This window comes from Humulus lupulus, chromosome 1, assembly GCF_963169125.1.
Source record: "Humulus lupulus chromosome 1, drHumLupu1.1, whole genome shotgun sequence".
Taxonomy (NCBI): domain Eukaryota; kingdom Viridiplantae; phylum Streptophyta; class Magnoliopsida; order Rosales; family Cannabaceae; genus Humulus; species Humulus lupulus.
In genome coordinates, this window is record NC_084793.1 from 305,211,635 (window position 1) to 305,238,058 (window position 26,424).

A 26,424-nucleotide genomic window follows, 5' to 3' on the forward strand; every position below is an offset into this window, starting at 1 on the left:
TTTTTTAGCGGCGAAAGTACATTCCGTCTATATTTTGATGCAATTTAGTACAACCGTCAATTCTCACTATTAAGTTTGATTGTAACATGTTGGCGAAAGTACCTAATTAAATAGATATTTGCAACAAAAGTACTTAATTAAAGAGATATTTGTGGCAAACGTACCCAATTTAAGATATATTTGCTGCAAAAGTACCAAAGTTATAAGTAAATTTCACGCTATGGTGGCAAACTTAATGGCGAAACAAACAGATGCACTAAATTGCACCAAAACATGGACAAGAAATACTTTTGCGGCAAAAAATAATAATTTAAGTACTTAAGTGCTACAAACACAAAAATTTAGATTATTTTGTCACAAATATCCCTTATATGAATATACACAAGGTAATACTTGTTCAATAATCAATCAACTATATACATTTATAATTATAGATTGAACACAAAATCGAGAAATGGAAAAGTCATGATGAGGCTCTTTATTAATTTCTAATATATATTGACTTTGATTATAATTAATTCATAAGTTTCTCTTTGGCCTTTGCTAGCTGTAATTAAACATATATATATATATATAATATCTTTTGAAGCTAATAATAATATATAATAACTTTATAAGAAATCGGTGAAAATAAGTTTTTTTTTTTTTTTTTTTTGTGATTTTGTAATCTGACATACTTTTGATAATTTTTTGTAAAATGATATTTTTCTAAAATTTGACAAGTTGTCTAAATTTTTCAACTGACTGTTTGAATTTTTCAACCACCTGTCTAAATTTTCGACTAACTGTCTAAATTATGAGAAATTATTTTACAAAAAAATTATTAAAACTAAACTAGAGTACAAAATAACTTTACGAGAAGATATTTTGCCAAAGAACCCTAACTTTCACAGCCCAACCAAAGTCGTCTGATTGGAGGCAATGGAATATGATCCTATTTCATCTCAACTACCATAACAACCACAAAGAAACAAGTAATACTAATATACTATACCATGGCCATATCATATGGTATAATTAGTCAAACTGATTATTCATTACTTTTTAATTAAGAATAGATTATTATTTATCTTTGTCGCATTAATTAAGTATATATATGTATGCCCCTTAGTTTCTACCTTTCTCTCTTTATCAATATATTTTTTTTTTCCTTCACCAAATATTACCTTACAATTTGTCTTCACCAAATTTTGCCCTCTTATATACACCTTTTGCCGACTCTTCAATATACTCTATAGATAAAACCATATTAAAAAAATTAATATAAAAACTTAAAAGTCAATTTATAGGCTTCATTTTCAGGTTGAACACATAATGACAAACTCTTTTTTTTTTTTATTCCAATTTAATATAATTGTTTTCTCTATATTTATTACATACTTAATAAAGATGTATAGACGATCTCACACAATAAGGCTAAAACTCTCATTAAAGAATAGGATAAGCAATACACCCAACATTTTCATATATGTGGAATTTATAATAATATCATTATTCCTTTCATATATATCAATCTAGCTAGATACAGCCAGTTTTGATATTCTTATATATAAACAAAAAATATATATAAAAAGGAGCTTGGTCAAAACTAATAATTGATCAACTTAATTTCTCTTCAATGTTACAAAAAACTGTGTTAAAGGTTGATCTTTCTTGCCTAAAATGCAGGAAGAAGCTACTCAAGGCAGTGTCTGCACTAGAAGGTATCATATATTTTAGTGCATTATGTTACCAAATTTATGTGTTATTAATATTTATACATAGTTAAAAATTTGTATAGGTGTTGATAAAATAGAAGTTGATGGAGCCAAGGGAACCCTAAGCATTACAGGCAAAGCTGATCCATACAAGATCATAGTAAGTGCAAGAAAAGTTGGGAAACATGCAGATGTGGTGAGCGTTGGGCCACCACCCAAACCGGCGGAGCCCCAAAAAAAGGCAGAGGGGAAGGGTGGCTCAGATGAGAATAAGAACAAGAAGAAGGGAAACGAAGCTGAATCAGTCATCTACAACCCTCACACTTGTCCCCAATGTGAAACCCTAGTTTTTATACCATTGGATCGTTGGAATGAGCCCTACCATTCGTGTTCCATCATGTAACGATTCAATTCAACCTTTTTATTTGCCTCTCAGCTCAACCTAGCTTCTAGCTAGTTTAGAATTATATATAGTGTGCTAATTAAATTGGTTTTTGATAAATATTTGGATTTCTTATTTTTCGACACATGTGAACTGCTTTTACTACATATGCGTATATATATATATGTATATGTATACGTATCAATTATAAATATGTATCTTGTGTATGCAGGAATATGGGAAAACCATTTGGACACATCTCTATTCTCTTCTCCATTAGAGTATTTTGGGCAACAAGTGTTATTTATAAAAGAGGTTTTTTCATATTTATGAGAATTTTAAGGTTGTTTTACAAAAATATGGATATTTAATTTTTTAATTTTTTTTATGACTTTTTAATATGGAAGTTCATACTTATGAGATTTTCTTTTCCATAAATTTGAAAAAATATATAATTATGCCATATTTTTTTATCATAGTTATATTTTCTTTGATTTTGAAGATTATTTTATTTTATTTTTTCCTTCATTTTTAATTAATTTTTTTTCTTTACTTATTTTTTCTTCAATTTTTTTCTTCTGTCTTTTTTTTGTCCATTTTTCTATTATTCTTCTTTTTATTGTTATTCATTTATCTATTTTTTTTCTTCTTTCATTTGTATTGTTTTTTTTTTTTTCATATTTTTCAATTTTCTTTCCTCTTTTTTTTTCTTTATATTTTTTTATTCATTTTTTTATTTATTCTTTTCTCCTTCCATTTTTTTTCATCCATTTTTAAAAAAAAAATTCTACCAATTTTTTCATTCATCTTTTTTTTCCTTTCTATTTTTCCACTATTTTTCTTCTTCTTCTTTTCATTTTTATTCATTTATCTGTTTTTTTTTTTCATTTTTTTCCTTCATCATTTCTTTTGTTTTTTTTTTCATATTTTTTTAGATTTCTTTAATCTGTTTTTTTTCCTTCTTTTTTCTTCATTTTTTTGTACTTATTCTTTTCTCATTCCATTTCTTTTTTTCACACATATATTTTGACATTACATAATTATTTTACTATTTTTTATTTATTATTTGTTATTATTGTAATTTTTTTTTATAGTTTTTTCCACTATATGTAAAAAAAATTCAAATAAATTTTTTCAGCATTTTCTTTTTATTGTAACACTTATTCTACATCTAAATTTGGAAATAAAAATATAAAAATGTGAATGGGTAACCAGTTACCCTGATGGGAGCATTCAAATCTAGAAAAAATTTATATGAAAATGTGAATGGGTAACCAGTCTTCCTAGTGGCAACATCCAAATATGAAAAAAAAAATATATGAAAACTTGAATGGGTAACTAGTAACCCTGATAGAAACATCCAAATTCGAAAAGAAAAAAATAGATATGAAAACATGAATGGGTAACCAGTTACCCTGATTGGAACATTCAAATCTGAAGAAAAAAAATATGATGAAAATGTGAATGATTATTCAGTTACCTAGTGGGAACATCCAAATTTGAAAAAAAAAAATAGATATGAAAACTTGAATCGCTAATCAATAATCCTGATAGGAATATCCAAATTTGGAAAGAAAAAAAAATAGATATAAAAAACATGAATGTGTAACTAGTTACCCTGATGTAAACATTCAAATTTTAAAAAAAAATGATATGAAAACGTGAATGGTTACCTGGTTACCCTGATGAGAACATCCAAATTTGAAAAAAAAAATCTTATATGAAAACGTGATTGTTATTAGTTACTTAGCCCAATCAAGGAAAAAATAGTCATGGTCTTTAACAAAAATGTAAAAAAAAAAAGTTAGAACAAAAAAATTGATTTTTTTTATGTATGGTAAAAAAATAAGTACAATAATAAAAAAATTATAATAAATAATAAAATATTTTGAGTTGAGGGGGAGACGACTCAATAAGAAGTTTTCTAAAAAAAAGTTTGAAAAAGAGAGAGGAGAAATAAGACGTCAACGAGAAGAGATGTTGAATAGATAAAAACTAAAAATAGTAAAGTTAAAATCTATTTGTGATTTTAAATTGTAATATTAAATTATGAAAAATAAGCATTAAACAATATAAAACAATAAAATAGATTAAGTCCATTTTTAAAATAATAAGTCAATATTGTATAATGAAACTAATATAAAAATAATCAAATGAAAAATACCTAAATAACTAAAATAATCACTTAATTTAAATAAACTTAATTAAGAGTAAAACTATCACATAAACTAATTTTTATATAAAAATATGGGAAACTAAATTTATAAAATTGATTTTTTTTTTAAAAAAGCGCCATAAAATAAATTCTTTAAAAAAAAGCCATATTTTTATAAACTTGATAAAAAAAATGTAATTTCCTCTTTATAAATTATGAGGTTGCTATTTGGTTAAGGCCCAAACCCAATTGAAGTGATCTACTACAGTTTATTAAGTGGATTTGCATAAATATCATTAGTAGTGATATAGGCCATAATGTGTTGAAGTTCAATTGTCAAATATACCAATTAATTATGGTCTAATTCATTATTCATATATTTACACTAAGAACATTTGAAACAGTGCTTCCGTCATTGAAGTAGGGGTGCTATTCCATCCGATCTCTAACAAATTCATTCAAATTAAATGTTGGATGTTGAAAATAAGCATCCAATCCATTCTAATTTGGCTTCAAAATTCAATCCAATCTGAACCAATTATAATTAGATTAGATCGGTTTTTTAATCATGTTTTTTTATTTTTTAACTTAAATTTTAATATTAAAAAGATTGACCAATAAAAAAGTATAAAAAACTCATACAAAAAATTAATGATATTTAGTAATAATACTACATTAAGTTACTAACATCATGCGTGAAATATTTAGCTTACACCACAATCATTAAAATTTAAAACTAATAAATATCAAACTAATAACTAAAGTGCTAATATAACATGAAAACAACAACAATAATGTAACGACTCAACTATTCTAGACCTTGGACCATTAATAACTACTATACTAATCTTAAGAAAACATACATATGAAATAACCATAACTTTATTTAAAAATTGTAAAGTAAAGGTTAAATACATAAAAATTCTTTTAGGATATGGGATCCCATTGTTTTGAAAATAAAACAAAACATAACTTAAATAAATTTGTTACAAAATTAAGTGCGGAAAAATAATACATAGAAATCATAACTAAAAGACTTAAAAACTTCATCATCGAATCGAACGCGCAATCCACCGATTCCATCCTGCCTCAATACACATCCTCAAACTGCCAAGAATCTTTTCGCCGCCATAACTATTTCCTGCACATATAAACATAAAGAAATGAGCCTAATGCCCAGCAAGGAAAAACTACTAACCACATAAACATACACATAAAATCATATCATAACATATGCTAAAAACATATCATAACATATACTATATATAAGACTATACTAATAATGGCCATTATGACATGTGATAAACCATCTACGTCCCTTGTCTAATATTTGAGGTAGGTTAGATCACATGTAGTGTATGATAACCCATCTACGTCCCTTGTCTAATATTTGAGGTAGGGTAAATCATAACATAACATAAAAATATAACATATCATACAAACATACAAGATCTAGCCTATTTTCCTTACCAAAATACCGGGATATGAGAAATAGTTTTGGGACTTTGGAATACTCCTAAAAACCATAAATGGAAGGGTGAGTATACTAAAGAGAATGAGATGAAAAGAATGGAAGAACTATACCATTAAGAATATACTTACCAAAAACATTATGTTCAAGAACTTAGATTTCCTATCCAAGAATAAAGAATAAAGTTAGGGGTTGAGTAGAAAACTATAAGAACTTGAAGAAAATAATACCAAATGAACTAGAGTTTTGGAATACCTTGAATGCTTTATGACTAATCTAAACCTTGAACCGAAATGTGTTATAAACATTACTTCCCAAGTGTTTGGTAAGCTTAAAAATGATTAAGCTTATAATCCCTAACCCCAGTGTTTACACTCTCACAATAACCTAGCAACTTGCAGGCTCTGAACTTAGCTTGATGAATGAATGAAAAATGCTTGGTGCTAGGTCCTATTTATAGAGTTCTAGGAATAAAAATCTTCTAATTATAATCCAAATTTAAATTTAAATTTAAAATAGAATCCTAAGGAATAAAAATCTTCTAATTTTCTAAATCCCGTAACTCTAAACTAACCTACAGTAAAATGAATATATCTGGAGCTGTAGCACTTCGATTTATAATATCTTTATACTGTTAGAAAGCTAATTAAATTATCTACAACTATTTAGAAATACTATTTTTCAAAATTCATAACATAACTAGGTCAAAAATAGGTCGGAAGTTACAGTACCCTAAAATTACGAAAAAAAATCTATTTAATTATCTAAATAATAACCTAATCCACAAATAAATAAAATTGTGAGTCTAAATATCTAAATAAATATCATGCTCCTAACAAATTCTGGTGAAAACTAAGTCTTATATTTCCCTTATTAAATAATGCTTGCTTAATAATCATGCATATGACAAGTGTCATAATCCTATTGGCTCTATCTAAACCTTATGTTATAATAATCATCATATTAATAACCAGCAATATTAATCAAACCTTATGTTATAATTAATATTCTTAAACTATAGGTTAAACTTATAAAATCCATAACTATTGCTAGGAGTTTCCAACTAAGTCCCGGCTTGAACCAAAATCCACAGTAATGAACATACTATAACTAATACTAGCTATTACTACTATTTAACTAGGTAAGTAAATTCTGGGCCTCTACAAATAATATCTCCAAATTGCTAACAAACATTAAGACAACAACAATAATAACATCTACTAAATGACAACCAATATAAACTGACATAATTAAATATATTTATATATAATTAAATATATTTTTTTTGATTAAGTTTGGATTAAATCGGTTCCTAATTAGATTTTCAGAGTGTTATCCAACAACCGGTCTAATTCAATTAAAATCAAACTTTTCAAATCCAATTGTAATTGGATATTCAAACTTTTGTAATTGGATTGGTTCGAATTAATTAGATAAATTGATTTGAAACATGATCAAACCTACCTTGAAGGGTTAGTTATTAAACAGGAAAATTATGATAATTATTACAACAAAATCGTATAAAAAGTATTATAACGTGGTGAGAACTTTTTTTCACAAATCTAAGTGATATTAATTGACCAAAATCTGAGATAGAATCTCATTAAATGGTTACTGTAAAATAAATGAGTACGTACACATTTAAAATCTCACACTACTCAGGTACATATCTCCATTTGGTGGAAACTAACCAAATCACGAAAATACTGAAAAGTATAAATAAACTAACAAAAAGGCAAAATGAAACTCATATACAAAGAATAGAATTGATTATACTAACAAAATCACAAATACTAAACAGTATCCAAACTAAATCATACATAATACCAAGGCAACAATTTATATACCACAAACACTTTTAATTTAATAATATAAAAAAAGATATCACATAGAAGAAAATTCAAACAGTAAGGTAATGTATTAACACACCAATCATGTTTTTGTAACATTGCTCGGTGAGTCTATGTCTTTAGGAGCATCTCCAATAGAGTGTTAAATTTTTAATGTATTGTTAAAATGTAGCTTATTTTATAAAAAAATTTCTCTAATAATGTGTCAAATTTGACATATGCTAAAAATTAAGACAAATTTGACACATAATATAATATGCTGCATATTTTACATCATAATAAATATTATATTTTTTATTTAATTTGATGACATTTTTAATATTTTTATCTACTTGCATAATGCTGTACTTGTTAACTTATTATTTTATGCTAATAAAATAATTGAACCATTAATGTATTAACAGATCATACATGTTTTTTTAACATTGCTTGGTCAGTATGTGCCCTTAAAAGGGATTCTCTTATTCTGACCATATAATGGAAAATCCATATGCAATCCCTAAAATCAAGCCCTAAAGTTCTGTCATATCCCTAAATTAACGATGATTGGGAAATTCAAAATATATAAAAATGCTATCTTATACCTCCATATAAATAAATGGGACAATTATTCTCAAGCGGTTTCACTTTAAGCTTTACCGGTAAGGCTCTCAGTGTTTTTTGATCCGTAAACAGTTTTCGGCGCGATTTTTTTTATGACCGTGTATATTGTAGCTATTTAGAGCATCCTACAAATTTTCAGAAAATTCTGAATAATTTACTGTACCGAAAACTAGGTTCAAACATGTTATTTTCCACTCGCATAAAAAAAATTAGTCACGCGTGCAACATGTTTAAATTTAGTTTTCGATACTGTAAGCTATTCAGAATTTTTTGAAAATTTGCAGGATGCTCTAAATAGCTACAATATACACGGTCATACAAAAAAATCGCGCCGAAAACTGTCAACGGGTCGAGAACACTAAGAGCTCCACCGGTAGGGCTTAAAGTGAAGCCCCTATAAGATAATTCCCCTAAATAAATATCCGCTATTATAAAATATAGTATTAAAAATAGTAAGGTAGAAATGAAAGAGTTGAAATAAAAAATTAGTACTAAACTAGTTAATTTAAAAAAAAAAAATAGACTAATGGTAAAAAAATGAGCTTCCAATAGCTAAATTTGAGTTATTTAATATATTTTTTTACTTCAATGAATTTACTCTAATAATTATTCATTGAGTTAAAAATATTTTATTTTTTTTATATTAATTTAATTTTATTTAATTTTATTTCTTTCCCTCTTTCTTTTTAGTATTTTAATAAATAAAAAAAGTGTAAATAAACATTTGATACCATTTATTGTGCATTTAAATTTGATTAATAATATTTTATCAACCTGATTGAATTGTCCTTGATTTTATAAATTTTAAATTAAAATATAATGAATTAATTATTGACAGTTTAATTATATTGATAAAATTTTATATTTGGATTTTAATTAAGTAATTATATTTGAATTTGAAACTATAATTTTGTTGTACCCAGTTTTCGAGCCATGTTAAGTGTGACCTCGAAAGTTGGATTCACAAACAATTGGACTCGTAAGGTTTAGAGTATGCTCTAGGACTAAATATCGAGCCTGCAAGACATATACGACCTCGAATATGGTGACCTCGAAGTGTTCATGATCTCGAGAGGTAGCTCCGGAGACGCATCCATCCTCAGGGATGACCTCGGATCAGGGGTCCCGAGCTCGACGCACAGACGATCTCGAAAGCCATGTGACCTCAGGAGATGTCTCTAGCTCGAAAGCTGACGAGAAACCTAGGAAGATAAAGCCTTGGAGATATATGATAAAAACCTTGAATATCTATAAGTGTTGTCCATACGAGATGTAATCCTCATTTATTGCTGTAAATCCCCTAGAATCGTGGGATATTATTTGGTCAGTTATACGTCCCCTGGTCTTCAGGGGACGTTTCCTTTTATATTTGATTATAGGCATTTAAAGCCATTTATTTAATTTACACAAAAAGAGTAACTACCCAAAATATGTGTGATAGTATTCCGCAGCCTTCTCTATAAATAAAGAAGTCATGCGCCATTGTAATGGACCGAAATTCTGAACCTTGAGAGAAAACTCTGAACAATTCATGCTTAAGAATTTTCAGAGATAATCTTGAGTTTAATAACAGAGACTCGTGGTCTAGGAAGATTTAACTGTCAAACCACGTAAAAATCGTGTGTTTGTATTGTGATATTTTAATTGGCCATTATCAGTTATTGTTTACGTGCTCTTCTTTCACTGTTGACGAAAAACGGCGTCAACAAATTTGATTGATAAATTTCACTGTTTACGTGCTCTCCTTTCACTGTTGACGAAAAACGGCGTCAATCAAATTTGAGTCTAAGTACTAAATATGTACAATTTCAAATTACAATGTATCAAAAATAAGTATTATTGAAAATATAAGATACAAAATTTAACCCTTTGTTTAGTAAGAAAGAAAAATGAGAGGAGAGAAGAGAAAAGTAGAGAGAACTATAAAATTGAGTAGTTTGGTGGGAGGGAAGAGAGAAGGGGAAAGAAAAATGGATAGAAAAATATGGTGGGATCCACCTAAAATATTTTCTCTCCAAAATGGAGAGAAAACCATAGAGAAAAAGTGAGGTTTAATTATTTGAAGTTTAATGACTAAAATGTCATTTAAATTTTTTTTAAATTTAAGATTATAAAATTTAATGTCATTTAATGTTATTTGAGGTTTAATTTTAAGATTATAAAATTTTGACTTTCATATTATTTATTATTTTTAGTAAAAAAATATTTTATTTTTTATCTTCACATTTTTATATATCTTTAATATATTGTATCGAAAAAGATATTATATATATTTATTATTTTTTAGCCTAAAATTTTTAAATATAAATTATTTATATGTATTTTATTTAGAATATAAAAGAAAAGGAAAAAAACGAATAGTATGCATTATAAAAAATTTATTTTCATGCAATTATAATAAAATTATAAGAGAAAAATATATTTATAATTAATGCATAAATATAAATATAAAGAAATATATAAATATTAATATAAGGGTAAAAATATCAAAAAATATATATTTTCTCCCAATTTTATCTCACATACCAAACAAAAGAATTAAAAAAATTTCTTTCCTCTCTTTTTACCAAACAAGTAGGAGAGAAAATATTTTTTTTTCTTTCTTTTATCTTTTCTATCCATTCTATATTTTCTTTCCCTCCTATTTTCTTTCCCCTGTTCCAAACAAAGGATACTCATAAAATATAATATTTGAATAATGCAGTAAAATATATTGAAAAATGTAAATCTTTGATATCAAATAAGATAAGGAGGTTTTGGAGTTGTATTTTAAAAGATTAACAGAATTGCTAAGGGGTATCATTATTGTTTAGCAACACTCTTTTAGTGTGCGAGCTCCAATATGAGCTCCAATTGATACGCCCTAAGAATGTGGCGTATCAATTTTAGTGCAATCCAATATGAATTCAAATGTGTGCGAGCTCCAATTTCAGTAAATATTATCAATAAATATTATGTATATAAGTTATAACTAACAAGCATAGTGTTAGTTGGGCGACTTGGGCACAAAGAGCAACACTCTTTCCTTTATATCAACCGGGAAAAAAATGCTCTAACTTATGTCTTCTGTCTTCGCTACCAAGTACCAACCAACTTCTTCTTCTTCTCTTGTTGTTGGGATAACTTCTCTTGATCTTACATGCTTGCATTTCTAAGTGTAAGTGAACCGTAGCTATTCCAACTCGGAAGCTTTGACTCAGTTCCCGATTCGAGAAATGGCTGCCCAAGACAAAATTCTCCGAGTTTTCTGTATCGGAACGGCCGATACGAAGCTTCAAGAGCTCCAATTTCTATCCGATTCAGTCCGATCCAATCTCAACGTATTTTCCGGTAATTCATCCGTGAAGACACCGGAAGTCACCATTGTTGACGTTTCAGCTACTGAGAAGGCGACTACCGAGAGATTGGCAGGTTTTGCTTTCGTTACGAGAAACGAAATCCTCTCTTGCCATTCCGGATCGGAGGATGGAGCTCCGATTCGACTCCCGAATGACAGAGGCGAAGCCATTACCGTTATGAGTAAAGCTCTAGAGAGTTTTCTGAAGAAAGCTCATGAAAGCGGTGTCGTTGTTGGAGCCATTGGTCTCGGAGGATCCGGCGGAACTTCGTTGATAGCCAATGCATTGCGATCTCTCCCAATTGGAATCCCTAAGCTCATCGTCTCCACCGTTGCTAGTGGTCAGACTGAACCGTATATTGGAACTTCGGATTTGGTACTACTCCCCTCTATAGTGGATATTTGTGGGATCAACAGCGTGAGTAGAGTGGTTTTATCGAACGCTGCAGCTGCTTTTGCCGGAATGGTGGCCGGAAGGCTCGAAAGATCTAAAGAGTCTCGCCGCGGGGATGAGAAATCGACGGTTGGAATAACCATGTTTGGGGTTACAACCACATGTGTCAATGCTGTCCAAGAAAGGCTGGTCAAAGAAGGTTACGAGACTCTGGTTTTTCATGCCACTGGGGTTGGTGGCAGAGCCATGGAGTCTCTGGTCAGAGAGGGATTTATTGAGGTAATTACTTGTTTCAATTCATTTGCTATCAGTTCTGATTTATGAATTCGAATTAGTTTGAGAAATTTCATTAAACTAGGAATCTTGTCCTGATAAGTAATTGTTTTGAGCACAATGACATTAGTAGATTAAGAAAAAGATAGAACTTGGGTTATGGAGTACATGGAAATTTGCTAAAATATGACTTGTGGGCTCTTCATACGTTCATACTAAGTGGTTTAAATTGGGGAGTTTAAACTTAATACTTAAATAGCCATTGCCAGCTTCAGGTGATCGAAGAGCTCAGCTTGTTTATATGTTCACACTTTTCGACATGGTTTTGTTCAGGGTGTCTTGGACATTACCACAACTGAGGTTGCGGACTTTGTAGTTGGAGGTGTCATGGCTTGTGATAGTTCTCGCTTTGATTCCGTTGCAGAGAAAAAGGTTCCTCTGGTCCTCAGTGTGGGTGCCTTAGATATGGTGAACTTTGGATCCAAAGAAACCATACCTTCTGAATTCCAACATAGAAAGATTCATGTACACAACAATCAGGTGATAAGTCATTTATAGGCGTGGTTTTCATTGTCGTTGTATTAAGTTTGTGTGTATATCTCTCAATAAAAAATGCTTCATTTTTTCACTTTGGTGCAAATGATTGTGCGATGCTATTTCACTTTAGATGGCACTTCTTCAGTCTTACACGAGTGCTGTTCTGGTGAGTCAGGTAATTATGGATTTGACCTAATGTTGGCTCTCCAGGTTTCACTCATGCGAACCACAGTTGATGAGAATAAGAAATTTGCTTGCTTCATAGCAGATAAGCTGAACAAGACATCATCTAAGGTCTGTGTTTGTCTTCCGCAAAAAGGTGTCTCTGCATTGGATGCACCAGGAATGTCCTTTTATGATCCAGAGACCACTTCTTCTCTCGTAGAAGAGCTACAAAAGCTGATTCAGACAAATGAAGATCGGAAGGTATTGCTATTGTGCATCAAGTTATTTATAAAAAAATTCTCCAACAGTTTGATTTTTTTTTCTTTACTTGCTCTGTGTGCATGATCATGTTGATATTGACACGCAATTTCTGTACATAACAGGTAAAGGTATATCCTCATCATATTAACGATCTTGAATTTGCGAATGCATTGGTTGACGCATTTTTGGAAATCAGTGTGAGGAGTTCTACAGATTCCAGCTCTCTGCAAGAATCTATTCCTGAATCCAAACAAGATGTTGATAAGAATCATGTTTCGAATTTGAATTTAACACGTTGTCATAACATTGCACGAAGTCCAAGTGACTTTCCAGATGCAAGGCCAGGTGTTTGTTAAGACACTTCAGTTTATTTCCTAAAAAGTAAAGTTGGATTTGGCAAAGCCTTAAATTCTGTATATTGATATGAATTATGTCATGTTGTTTTATTTTTTTGGATGGTACTACCAGTGATTTATTACTGTGTTATTTTCTTGGTCACTTTTGTCTAAACTTGTGAAATTCTTGGTTCTCGTTTGTTGCAAAAGAAGAAATTTATCAACTACTAAGTTTAATATCTTTCTTGACCATTTTGAACTCAGGTTTAGCTAACCTGTTTCTTTTGCAACAGAAACATTGCAAAGAACTCTGGTAGTACTGCAGCAACTGAAAGATCAGATAAACAACGGAATACCAATTATAGGGGCTGGAGCAGGAACAGGCATATCAGCGAAGTTTGAGGAAGCTGGTGGTGTTGACTTGATAGTGCTATACAATTCAGGGCGTTTCCGTATGGCAGGAAGAGGCTCGCTAGCTGGTTTGTTGCCTTTTGCTGATGCAAATGCCATAGTACTTGACATGGCAAATGAAGTGCTACCGGTATGTTTCAACTGGTTTGCTTGTTTTAAATACTCTTTGGAAGCCTTTCTTACTAATACAGAACTTACACATATAATAGGTTGTGAAGGCTGTACCAGTTCTTGCTGGCGTGTGCGCTACTGATCCTTTCCGCCGAATGGATTTCTTCCTGAAGCAGGTGGAGTCAATTGGGTTTTCTGGGGTGCAAAATTTTCCAACCGTTGGGCTATTTGACGGTAATTTTAGACAAAACCTTGAGGAAACAGGAATGGGATACAGGTAGGTTTTTTATGAAAAACTGTGTCCATAAAAGGAATAATTTCCCAAGATTATCTCTATTACTTGTTATTTCTGTTAGGAGATCGGTCATATAAAATCACGTAGGCACAATTAATGATTTGTTAAGATCACACATCGATTAAGTATGAGATTGTTATAGAGGTCCACAAAGTAGGTACCATTACCTATTTTTTGAACCTTCACTACCATCTTCCACTCAGAGACACAATTATGTCTCCGCAATTTATCAATACAGTATTATGTTTGGTCATATGTGGATTTACTCCAGACAAACTTGTCTGTGTTGATTGACTTGGTCATTATATTGACTAAGTTCTCTTTGGTGTGAATTTTTTTGCATATCTACACTTCTTTCGCTACTTCTGCAACAGAGTGGTACTGAATCCTATTTTCTTTTTCCTTGAATGAATTATGAGATATTGGATTCCATGCAATGTGCAAGGTACTGTCACAGACAAAGGAATATTCTTTTGTTTGTGCTCAAGCTCCCCCAGTAAATTTTGAATCCAAACAATTTCTTTTCTTCTGTTGTAGATAAAGCTACAACAATTTGTAATATTGAAATCCAACTTTGTTGGCTTTTCTCAGTTATTGCTAGGCAATTATCTATTCCCAATATTGCCTTTGTGTTCATTTTCCACAATAGGAAATTGCTCCTACTTTCCAATCTTAAACTTTGCTGTCTTTTTTGTTCACCCGATTTGCTCAACTCATTATGAATAGTACCTTGTGAACACTACACACATAAATGAATAATATTGTATACGTTACCAATGCTAACATATAGTCAAAGTTTAGAGTTGAAAACAAAGCATAATTAAAACAAGACAATATAACTTAGTACACCAAATTTAGTCTCTCAAGAAATTCTCTATGAAACAAAATAAAAACTTTCTTTCTAATTACAATGAGAAAGCAACAAAATACCCCATCTTTAAATAGGAGAAAACACCTCACAAGGCTATTAAGAAGAATTCCAAATAAACAAAAGGAGAAGTTTTTCTCTGAACAAAATATAAAATATGGCTGAGAAGAGATCTATTTGTGGCAGAGCTCTCCTCAACCTTTCCACATACAGATGCATCTGCTATCTTTTTCTTATTATCATTATTCTATTTTACTTTTCAACCAAGTATGCTTCATTGGGTGTCGACTATTGTCTTCTTTATACTTCAACAAAATAGGTAACAGTATCTGTTATTTAGTTGACCTTACTGTAGCTTTCACTTGTTTTGATGATCAGCTTGGAAGTTGAGATGATTGGAAAAGCACATAAGATGGGTCTCTTGACAACCCCATACGCATTCAACCAAGATGAAGCAGTGGAAATGGCAAAAGCTGGGGCTGATATCATAGTAGCCCATATGGGACTCACTACATCTGGCTCTATCGGCGCGAAAACAGCTGTCTCATTGGAAGAAAGTGTCGTTCGCGTACAGGAAATCGCAGATGCTGCCCATAGCATCAATCCTGGCGCCATTGTTCTCTGCCATGGAGGTAAGTAACATCTCGGGAAGCATTTTCGAATCCTTCCATTTTAATTCCCTATATAGATTGTCATTTTCTATTAGCCTTATTAAAAGATTCCTGTTGTTCACTGGTTCAGTCAAAACTTATATTTTTCTTACTTAATGCAACTTTCAGGGCCTATATCTGGTCCTAGAGAGGCAGAATTTATTCTGAAGAGAACAACGGGAGTTCATGGATTTTACGGTGCATCGAGCATGGAGAGGCTTCCAGTTGAACAAGCTATAACATCCACCATCCAACAGTACAAGTCAATTCCAATGAATTGAATTTTCCAGTATCTCTGTACAAGAAGCTTCCCACAGTGTAAGCTGCTCGAATGTACAATACGGTATCAATAAATTTAAATAAAGTACACAAAGTTCCTTTTTCTTCTTCTCAGTAAATTTAAATTCTTTTGCTTATGAAAAACTTTCAGCCATTTAAGATCAAATATTGCTACTTTATGTTTTTCATCTTTGCCGTAGAAGATCGCATCATATGAGGAAGAAAATTTAAGTTTTTCTTAAACTAAATCATAACCACAAGAATTAGTTTACACGTTTATTTCAAATATTATTTACCTAACATGCTATTGTTAATATCTGCAAAAGAATATGCTAAATGTATTGACAGAAGAGTTTTAGAGACCGAAGTCTATCTAGTTACTATTTATTCATGGTACATGTGATACAACATGACATAACAGCAGCAAACTTTACATATTCGAAGTAGGGACTCATTGGCTGGAAAGAGCAAATCTAATCCAAATTGGCTGATCTACTTTGCCTGTATAACATCTTTATCTTTAGATGAAATGAAATCTAAAAAGACTTTTACAGGAAAATAACAAATAGAAAAGGGTCTGCCAGCACATAAACGACAACCATAAAGGAACGACAGTAAAACTGTTAAATGACATGACCTGCTGTGCCTATGTGTTCCATATATACCATCTCACAATGGCCTCAAAGTTATAGGACAACCACTCCTGAGCCTGGGAATATGCCCCTTCGGATCAAGGCTAGTATCCATATTATCAACGCTCCACCTACAAAATGAAAACGAAGGAAATTAAGTGAAAACGAAATATTGGTTAATTAATTAGCCCATATATATTTATAGGGAACGACTACAACGCATCTTTTTTTTTGCGGTAAATCTTTTTCTATTTTCGACACCTGGATAGATATAATCTCAAATTTTTTTATATGACAGTGTACACTGTAGGTATTTAGAATATCCTGCAAATTTTCATGAAATTTTGAATAGTTTACAAAGCCAAAAACAGAGTTCAAACTGTCAAATTTTACACGCGTACACAAAAATTCAGGCATACGTGCAACAGACAGTTTAGACTCTGTTTCGGTACCATAATTTATTCAGAATTTCTTGAAAATTTGTAGGATGTTTTAGATAGCTATAATGTACACCATCATATAAAAAATTGGGATTATAACTATTCACGTGCCGAAATAGAAAAATGATGCACCGGTGTTGCAAAAAAAAGATGTGTTGTAGTCGTTCCCTATATTTATATATGTAAACAAACTCACTTGTATCCAGTTGTTAAACGGTGCAAAAACACCAAAATTGTAAGTTTTGCCATATTAATCCCTATGCATGTTCTTGGTCCTGCTCCAAAGGGTATGAAACTATATGGCTTTTGCGTTTGCTGCAGTCATATATATAGAAAAGAATAATCAAAACCAAAAGTTGATGTAATTAAGATTAAAACTAGAAGAGACATTATGGGTTGGGAGATTTTTATTATTCACCTCAAATCTTGATGGGTTGAACTTCATTGGGTCTGGATACAAGTCCGGGTCATAGTGTATATGAGTTGCATCAATGTTCACATGCCACCCTTTGCGTATATCATATCCTGCCATTAAATTTTTATCTTAATATGTTAAGAATAGTGCATGTTTGGTTATTAGTCTATCAGGAACATTATCTTGGTTCTAACAAATTGGGAGAGCCACACAAAATTAAAACATGGGGCCTCTAATATACACATTTAAAAAAATAAAGAAAAATAAACTAACTTATATGAAAAAAATCATAACATATTTTTTGAGCTATGGGGTCCTCTTGTGGATTGGAGCCCTAAGCAGACTCACAATAATAGATTAGTTATAATAGCTAAGAGGCATCACTGGTGTCCAACACTACAAGTAGGTGACATACTGCTATTGGGTCAATCTAATATCGGGTCCCACTTATTTGAATTTAATAATGATTATGAGGTATCACTAACCAACCATGAGGCGACACCTCATGTGGTGTCCAAATAGCAACACTCAATAGCTAAAGATATAAAATTTTGTTCGAAATCATAAAAAACACACTCTATTGAACTAAACCACCATTCGATTTTAGCTCATTATATTTCCAACTCCACATGTAGCTAAAGTTTACCTATCCTTCAAATATTTTTTATTATTATTTTATTCATTTTAATTCTCCATTTTTCTAAATTAATTATTTTTTCATTCTTTATCTCCTTTTTCTATTTCTTTAATTAATAAATTTTTTTAAAAATATGATATTTAAATAATGTAGAGAGAAAATATAAAAAATGTGAGATATGATGTAATGTAAAAGTTGAAGCTAAAATAGAAAACAAAAAGTGAAGTTTTTGTAAAGAATTTTAAATAATAGAGTAGAGTATCTATTGAGAATATCATAATAAGGAATCACATATATGAAAAATGCATGTAGAAAATTAGATAATAATATATTGTTCAATATTCTTAAAAAAAGAAAAAAAATCAACTTGTGAACAAACATATATAATAGTGAAACAAAACAATAAAGACCACTATCTCAACATCACTTTTTTCTACAGAGAAATAACACTGAAACATATATGATTGATAATTTGAGAAAATGTTGGCAATATTTTTAAGTATATAGCAATAATGTAATGGCTAAAACAAAATGTCAAAGCAACATATAATTGGGCAATAAAAAAAAAAGATAATAAGCCTATTATTATATACACGAGGATTGGTCTATCAAGGGTTATAATTTGATGTTCTAATTAAGTTATTACTTGGTGCCATTTATAGAAGAGGTAGAATTACTTGCCTTCTATTTTGCAGTCACTAAGAGCAACACGAGGGTACCATAACACAATATTTGACATTCTCAGTGTTTCTTTGACAACCTGGTACGTACGTATACGTAGACACGTGAACAAGAGTCATCATGACATGTCAAAGTATATGTATATATATATATGCATGATGTGTATTAGACCCACCATAACCCTAGTTGTTGATTACAGTTCAGAAAGATGAAAACTTTAAATGACCAAACGAGGAAAAATATGATATTGAAGCAATTAACACTGTTTCTGATTGAGGTAATCCAAAACCTTTGAACCGTAGGACATTTTGGATATGTCTTCGAGGGTTAGTGAGGCTCCCACTGCCTTATTTCTTGATATTGACAACTGCTCTATCTGAAAATTATCAAGAGAAATATTATTGTTATGATGCCATATGTCATTTATAGATAATCAGATACATTTCAGCCATATATATATATATAACGTTGATTTCTTGTACTATGTTTTGTGTGGGGACTGGGGGCTAAAAGAAAGTTAGGTCGGCAGGAAAGAGCATGTGCATAATATTTTTAAAAAGAATATGATGCAAAAAATGGCTATATCATCACATTTCTTGTACATACTTCAACAACTTTTTTTGAGTCTTTTTCCACAAGGGTTAGGATAACTAATAATAGAATGATGTTTTATGTTGCTATAAAAGTGAAAAACAGTACCGAACTCAATGACCCTTTTGACTTAATGTATACCTGGTTAAACTTAAACCCATTGAGAAACTAATTTCTTCCATAAAAACACATTAGTGGTACTGTTGTGTTTAGTTACTAAAAAATATATATTGTGTCATAATAATAAGAAAGAAAACTATAGCTAGATGATTTACTAACTCTGAGCTTATCTTGAGCTTCTTTGTTCTCATCAAGAAACTTGACACTCCACATCAATGCAGCAGCTGAGGTAGTCAGCCCTGACATTATCATGGTCAATAGATTATCCATCAACTCTGAATCACTGAGCTTTTCATTGGGAGACAAAGAATCTCTATCTAACATGGATTGAAGGAAGTCTTTTGGGGCCTCTTTCCCACTTCTTCGTTTACGAATAATCTCTTTAAAAGTCTCCATGACACGTTGCCGTGCCTGTTAATTTTTGACATTTCTATTTGTTAGAGCCAAGTAGCTAAGGCATATAGAGATAATAAGAAACTAAAGCTAAATCTACCTTGATTCCACTGTAATATCTGGTGCCAGGAATCATAAATGGAAAAGATATTGTTGCATCAGAAACAGTTGTGCAATCTTTCTGGATATTTTGAAGCAACGAACTGTCTGTAATACTCATTAGCATGTTGCATATAGAATCACATGTTATCTGTCATATATATACAAAACATTTTAGAGAGGTTAGCTACTACATGTGTGTATATTATATATAAGAAGAAGTGAGAATTTACTGTAATACTTACCTTAGTACAGAAGTCAAGCAATACAAAGCTTTTGCTCTCTTCTTCCAACTTCTTTAGTCTTTGGGAAACCATGTTGTCGAATTTTTGAACGTAGTCAGATAAAGAGCTCATGGAGAAAGATTCAGAAAGAAGACGGCGAATCCTTTTATGACTCTCATGTGGTACAGAGAACATACTGTTTTCTCCAGCAGCGTCAGCCATTGATTTCATATACCCTTTGTTGAAATGTACAAAATCATTCGAAAATATAATTTTTGCTCCTTCTGTGCTCGGAACAAACACATGGATCTGCCCAAATAACCTTGTCATGAACCACTTTCCATGCCTGGCAACACCAGAAAACCACCCATTTTCAATTGTATACAAACAAAATTTCCATCAGTAGATATATATATATATATATATACATGATCAATACAAAATATTTAAAGTCAAAGTCTCACTAAGTAATAATAAAGAGATCAGTCAAAGTAATATGTCAATATATATATGCTTGTTAAGATAGAACTAACCATAGTCGCCGGAGTCTGACAAAATCATAACTTCCTTTTGTGCTGTTAGTGGCTGAAAGAAAAGAGATAGCTTCGCCTAGAAATGGCAAACCCAGTCGGCCAGGGATAGTTTTTTCAGTACTATTAGTACTAGAGGTTTTTGTCCAAGTTTTCGAGAAGAAAAATATTGCTGCAACAGAAAACACTGCAACCATAATAATGGTTCCATAATAGTTCTGTACAAGGAAAATAAGTTCTTCCTTTGTCAGATTATTGGGATTGAGCATCTTTTGCTTCTATTTTTTTTCTTGATCAATGAAAGATTAAGATCTCAAGGCCAAGGGGATAAATATATGTTTTCAATATGCGACAAGCATGTCAGGTGTGTGTAAATGTTTTATAATAAAATGGAGAATCTAAGAGATATTTTTTAGACCAATTTTACCGGATTCGTTTTTGAATAAAGACAATTCCTATCCTATTAGGCATTGAGAAATGCTAGGGTAACCACTATTGCTTAACACCACCACACGAAACTCGCATCGTTAACCAATCGTGAAGAGTCACCTCGTGTAGTGCACCTTAAGATGTTAATTCAATAACAACGCCCTAAGTCATTACTAAAGACTAATTAATGTGGAGTTGTCCCAAATCTTATTCCATATAGAGTTTGACAATTTTTAATTTTTAATTATTTTTTGTTTTGAGTGCTTTGGAGCTGCATCATCAAGAACAAAAGTATTGGAGATTTATATATTTACACCTAATTATGGTGTTTAGAAACTGTAATATAATTGGATTTAGCGGAATTTCATTTAGCATATAATCAATGAAAAAGTATTTTGTATCACTAAATATATTGGTGATATCCAAATTTATGAAACGGTGATTATTCTATTAATTTTGTTTTTCTTTACATTATTTTAAAATAAACTCCAAAATAATTATAAAAAAGAATCACGCATCTTTTGAATTTTCATTAGGTGTTAAAAATTATTAGAATATTTATGTGATTTATAGGAAAATTTGTTTATAAATAATTAATCAATTGATGTTATATTTACACCTCATCATTCTACAAGTTAAAAAATATATATGTATTGATAATTATACCCAATATATTTCTTATGTTAGGTCTTGAATTGCGAGTATGTTTACAAAAAGAACTTTGTTATACTTTCTGATATGATTAATTTTTTGCACAAATTTTGAAAAATCCTATCGATCAATGCCAAATCAACCCGTGAAATAAATTCAATCGGGTTGTTTAGGATTTTTCTTACAAAAAAATGAAATTGTGTACTTCATTTATTAAAAGTTGAGAATTAAAGTTCTTAAATACATATTTAAAATTTTCTTAATAAAATACATACATAAAAAAAAATATATATAAATATTTAGTAAAATCGCATATAAATTCACTAAAACTTTAATTACTTTTATATTATATGATTTTTCCAATGAATTCTTTTTTTTTTATTGTTTTCCTCTTTTAATGATGAATATAATTCTAAAAGGTTAGAAATAAAAAATAATAATAATTTATTAGAATTTGGATATATTTACTAAGCTTAAAATTTTATAAAGAGTATTCAAAATCTAATTCCTTCAAAAAAATTTAAAATTAAAAAAAAAGTATACTTTGGTCATTTCACTTAAGAATGAGTATGTAATTGTTTACCGAGATTTTTGGCAACTATCTTAACGAAGGGTATTTACTGATAATAATAATGAAAATGGAAGATCGACGCAAGGGTTTTACGTGGTTGGGGCGTTAACTAGCCTTAGTCCACGAGTCCATGTATAAATCTATATTAGAGCTAGGATAAGCTTTTACAATGGAGTTTTCTAATTATATTTGGACAGGGGTTCTGCCTTCTCTCTCTCCTTTCTACGTTGTATTACAACTTGTATTTATAGGACGAGGGGGACATCAGGTTTGGGCCGGATCCGACCCAGACCCATCCGAGGACTGTGCACAAGGGACCTCCCTAGTGGAGGCCCCAGCTAAAAAGATATACAGCACACCAAATCCAAACCAGCTCAGGCCCAATTAGTTGCCCTGAGACGCAAGCATTCCCCCGACAAAACGGCGCTTTGACTCTGACCACTTCGAGTCACGAGGCCGATTTGGGAGACAAGACCGGTCAGAGTACTTGGCTGCGCAGTCCTGACACGCCAGCAGATAATCCCAAGGTGACCCTTTCTGCAGGTGAAAAGTGGGGGGACAAGGCTCACGCGAAATGAGGCGGTTTCAGTGTCCTCGACGCCTGGGGAAGAAGCGGTCCAGGTTCGTTTACTCCTGGCCCGCTACGTTTACTCCGAGCCCGGACCATTCCAGGGCCGGGACGGGGATGCGATGGCCGCGACAGTCCGGGCACTCCGGACATTGCCGGGGGACCGTTCAAGCTGGAGACGAACCCGGAGGAACGTCCCGGACCCATATATGCAGGCCCAGTTCGGAGTCCTCGGGCAAGGCCCATATACCGAGTTGGTCCCCTGACCGTGGGCCGGGGCGAAGGCCCAAAACCCTGACAGGAAATGGGGATAACAGTAATAAATAGAATTTTTTTTCAAAAAAAAATGTTGTCTCTATATTATTTTAGGTTATTTGATGTATGAAAATATTAAATAAATTTTAGTAGGTAGGTATATTAATTAGGCAACAAAATGATTAGAATGTTACTTAATTTATTAAAACACAAGAAAGTATTACACACATGGACTTAAGGCTCCTATCCAATTTTTGATGTTTTAAAAGGCATTATTGGAAAGAAAATCTTGATTCTATAAACTTCTATAATAATAATATGGTTGAACATGTATTAGGACAAGTCGGATTAGATATATGAAGAATATTCGGACGATTATTGTTTGGATAAAGCCATATTCGTTTTAGGAAAAAGACAACTTATTGTTATTATTAATTTAAATTACAGTGTATTATATAGGGTTATTGACTGCTAAAGTCTCTCTTCTTTTACAAGTGTGGCATTTAAGTCCCTTAATTTTTTTTGCCGGCAAAAGTCCCTAAAGTTACACAATTGTTGCACTATTTCCCTAAACCGTTATCTCTCCGTTAAAATGGGAAGATGGTGCAACATTTATGTAACTTTAGAGACTTTTGCTGCTAAAAATAGAAGATCAGAAACTTAAGTGTTTCAATTTTGAAAGAACGGGGACTTTAGCCGCCAATTTTCCTATAATTTTTTGGGTTATTTGTAGCAAAAGTACCAAAATTATTACGTTTGTAGCACTTACCCAAATTATTTTTTTGCCGGCGTGAAAGTACCTTTCGTCCTTATTTTGTTGCAGCCGCCAATTCCAACTGTTAAGTGTGTTTGTGATATGTGGTTAAAGTACCAAATTAAATTAATATTTATGGTGAAAGTATCTAATTTAATAAATATGTACGGCAAAAGTACCCAAGATATGATATATTTGCAGCAAAAGTATCAAAGTTATAAGTAAATTTGACATCACGTGGTGAATTTAACGGCAAAATAAACAATTGCAACAAAATATGGGCGAAATGTACTTACGCTGGCAAAAAACTAACTTGGGTACTTAAGTGCTACAAAACGTAATAATTTGAGTACTTTCGTTACAAATATCCCTATTTTTTTTTTCAAGAAGATCAAATACTCTATAATTAACATATAAAAAAATTCTTAGATTTTTAAGGAGCTATTGACTACCCTAGATAATCCGATATTAATAAATTTGGAGGGAGAAAGAAAGAAAATTAAATAATTAAAAAAATTAATTTAATAATTTACTTCTCTACATTTGTAGATATTTTAGAGCTCATTTAAATATATATTTTTAAAAATATTTATTCAATTTTCTTTCTTTCTCTCTCCAAATTTATTATTTATTATTTTAATTAATAAAAATGTTTAAAGATATAATATTTAAATGAAGTAAAGAAAAAAAATTAGAGAAACTAATATATGACATAATGTAAAAAATATATATTATGTCTTAATTTTGTAATTAAAAAAATTAATGTGATTAATATGAGATTGTCTAAGGTAGTCAATAGCCCCTTAAAAAATTTAAGAATTTTTTTATATGTTAATTACAGAGTATTTGATTTTCTTGAAAAAAAAAATTATAGGGAAATTGACGACTAAAGTCTCTATTCTTTGAAAATTGAAGCACTTAAGTCCTTGATCTTTTATTTTTTAGCGGCAAAAGTCTCTAACGTTACATAATTGTTACACAATTTCCCAAATTTATCAGAGAGATAAGATTTTGGAAAATAATGCAATAATTATGTAATATTAGGAACTTTTGCTGGCTAAAAAAAAAAAATAAGAGACTTAAATGCTACATTTGTTAAAAAAAAAGGACTTTAACGGTCGATAACCCGCTAGAAATTTTATATGGTATTGTATTAATTGTAGTGGTGGATTAAGATTTTAGGGAATATTTGATGTTCACATATAATTGTGATTTGTGACACAGACTACAGATTATCATGGGCTAGGGCTAGCTACTTGGTTAGGCCATAAATATTGCCTGCCATAACCAGTTATTTGGAAAATTTAATCACAAAAAAATGATGCTCATTAATTCCAGTTTACATATTGCGCCACTAAATCATCAATTTTAGTGGTGTCCAACTTAGAGCTTAGTATCCTAAAAATGAAATTTAATAATTAAGACTATAATTTTAATTAATATTTTATATTATAAATTTTAAGAGAAACTATCTACAATTCCTCTCCTAAACTATTCATTGTATAAATATATATATATATATGATTTTTGAAGATAAATAATATTGGTCTAGCTATTTCGGATTATTTATTTATTGGTTTCTAAAGTAGTATTTTAAAATATGAGAATATAAAATAATTTTTTTATTTTTAAAATGATATTTAGATCTTTTTAAATAAAATCATATTTTGAGAAAAATAATATTGCAAAAAAAGAATGAGAAATAAATTGAATGCGAAAATTATAAAGAAAAATATTAAGAGATGAAGTGATGATAGAAGAAAAAAAGTATAAATTTAACACAAAATTTAATAAAAAGAAAGGGATGACATAAAATAATGTAATAATCAATCTTATTATTTTATAAGCTCCTTAATTATGATCTTAGGTTAATTTTACTATTTTATAGTTTATAACTTAAGTGGTGGAATTAGAAAGATTGCTTTAGATTATTTATTTTAAGATACGATTTTTATGACTTAGAAAATAATTATAATTTAGTATTTAGATTTTAGCATATGATCAAATTAGTGTATAGTTTTAAGCCTTTATAAAATTAGGCACGCATGTTATTTGGTGGTTTAAGAAGTATACATGTGGCATTAAACTTAAGTCCCAATTATTGAAATATACTAACATTGGCCAAAATTCCCTATCATTCTATTAGGTGGGATTTTTCATGAATTAATTAAATGAGTGACAAAGTTAAATTGAAGAACCAAGTTGAAGACACCATAGTTATAGGCATGTAGCATAAACATAAACTAGATTTTGACTCATTTTGAACTTAAGGAACTAGGTGTGTCACTCTAAGCTTGCTAAAAGGAAACTAATTAACTAAGTTGATATAGTTGAAGCTTGTTAGAGTGTTTTGAATTTAA

The 26,424-nt window shown here is 30.6% G+C and overlaps 3 protein-coding genes across 3 annotated transcripts; 2 read left to right on the top strand and 1 right to left on the bottom strand.

Moving 5' to 3' along the window:
• The first annotated feature begins 1,604 nt into the window (after window positions 1–1,604).
• Window positions 1,605–2,191, top strand: LOC133812670 (heavy metal-associated isoprenylated plant protein 43-like). Its single transcript, XM_062246467.1, has 2 exons — window positions 1,605–1,703; window positions 1,781–2,191. Exons 1-2 carry the CDS (start codon window positions 1,619–1,621, stop codon window positions 2,098–2,100), a joined length of 405 nt encoding a protein of 134 aa, XP_062102451.1. The 5' UTR covers window positions 1,605–1,618; the 3' UTR covers window positions 2,101–2,191.
• Window positions 2,192–11,140: 8,949 nt separating this feature from the next.
• On the top strand, window positions 11,141–16,178 carry LOC133812668 (toMV susceptible protein tm-1(GCR26)). The gene is made up of 8 exons (XM_062246465.1): window positions 11,141–12,168; window positions 12,496–12,702; window positions 12,910–13,125; window positions 13,248–13,470; window positions 13,754–14,001; window positions 14,081–14,259; window positions 15,524–15,777; window positions 15,925–16,178. The coding sequence occupies exons 1-8, from the start codon at window positions 11,374–11,376 to the stop codon at window positions 16,074–16,076; spliced, it is 2,274 nt and encodes a 757-aa protein (XP_062102449.1). The 5' UTR covers window positions 11,141–11,373; the 3' UTR covers window positions 16,077–16,178.
• Window positions 16,179–16,427: 249 nt separating this feature from the next.
• On the bottom strand, window positions 16,428–21,213 carry LOC133812669 (3beta,22alpha-dihydroxysteroid 3-dehydrogenase-like). The gene is made up of 9 exons (XM_062246466.1): window positions 20,840–21,213; window positions 20,328–20,652; window positions 20,084–20,233; window positions 19,750–20,001; window positions 19,169–19,255; window positions 18,880–18,958; window positions 17,565–17,671; window positions 17,343–17,461; window positions 16,428–16,837 (listed from the first exon to the last, which is right to left on the bottom strand). Exons 1-9 carry the CDS (start codon window positions 21,103–21,105, stop codon window positions 16,744–16,746), a joined length of 1,479 nt encoding a protein of 492 aa, XP_062102450.1. The 5' UTR covers window positions 21,106–21,213; the 3' UTR covers window positions 16,428–16,743.
• Between the last annotated feature and the right edge of the window lie 5,211 nt (window positions 21,214–26,424).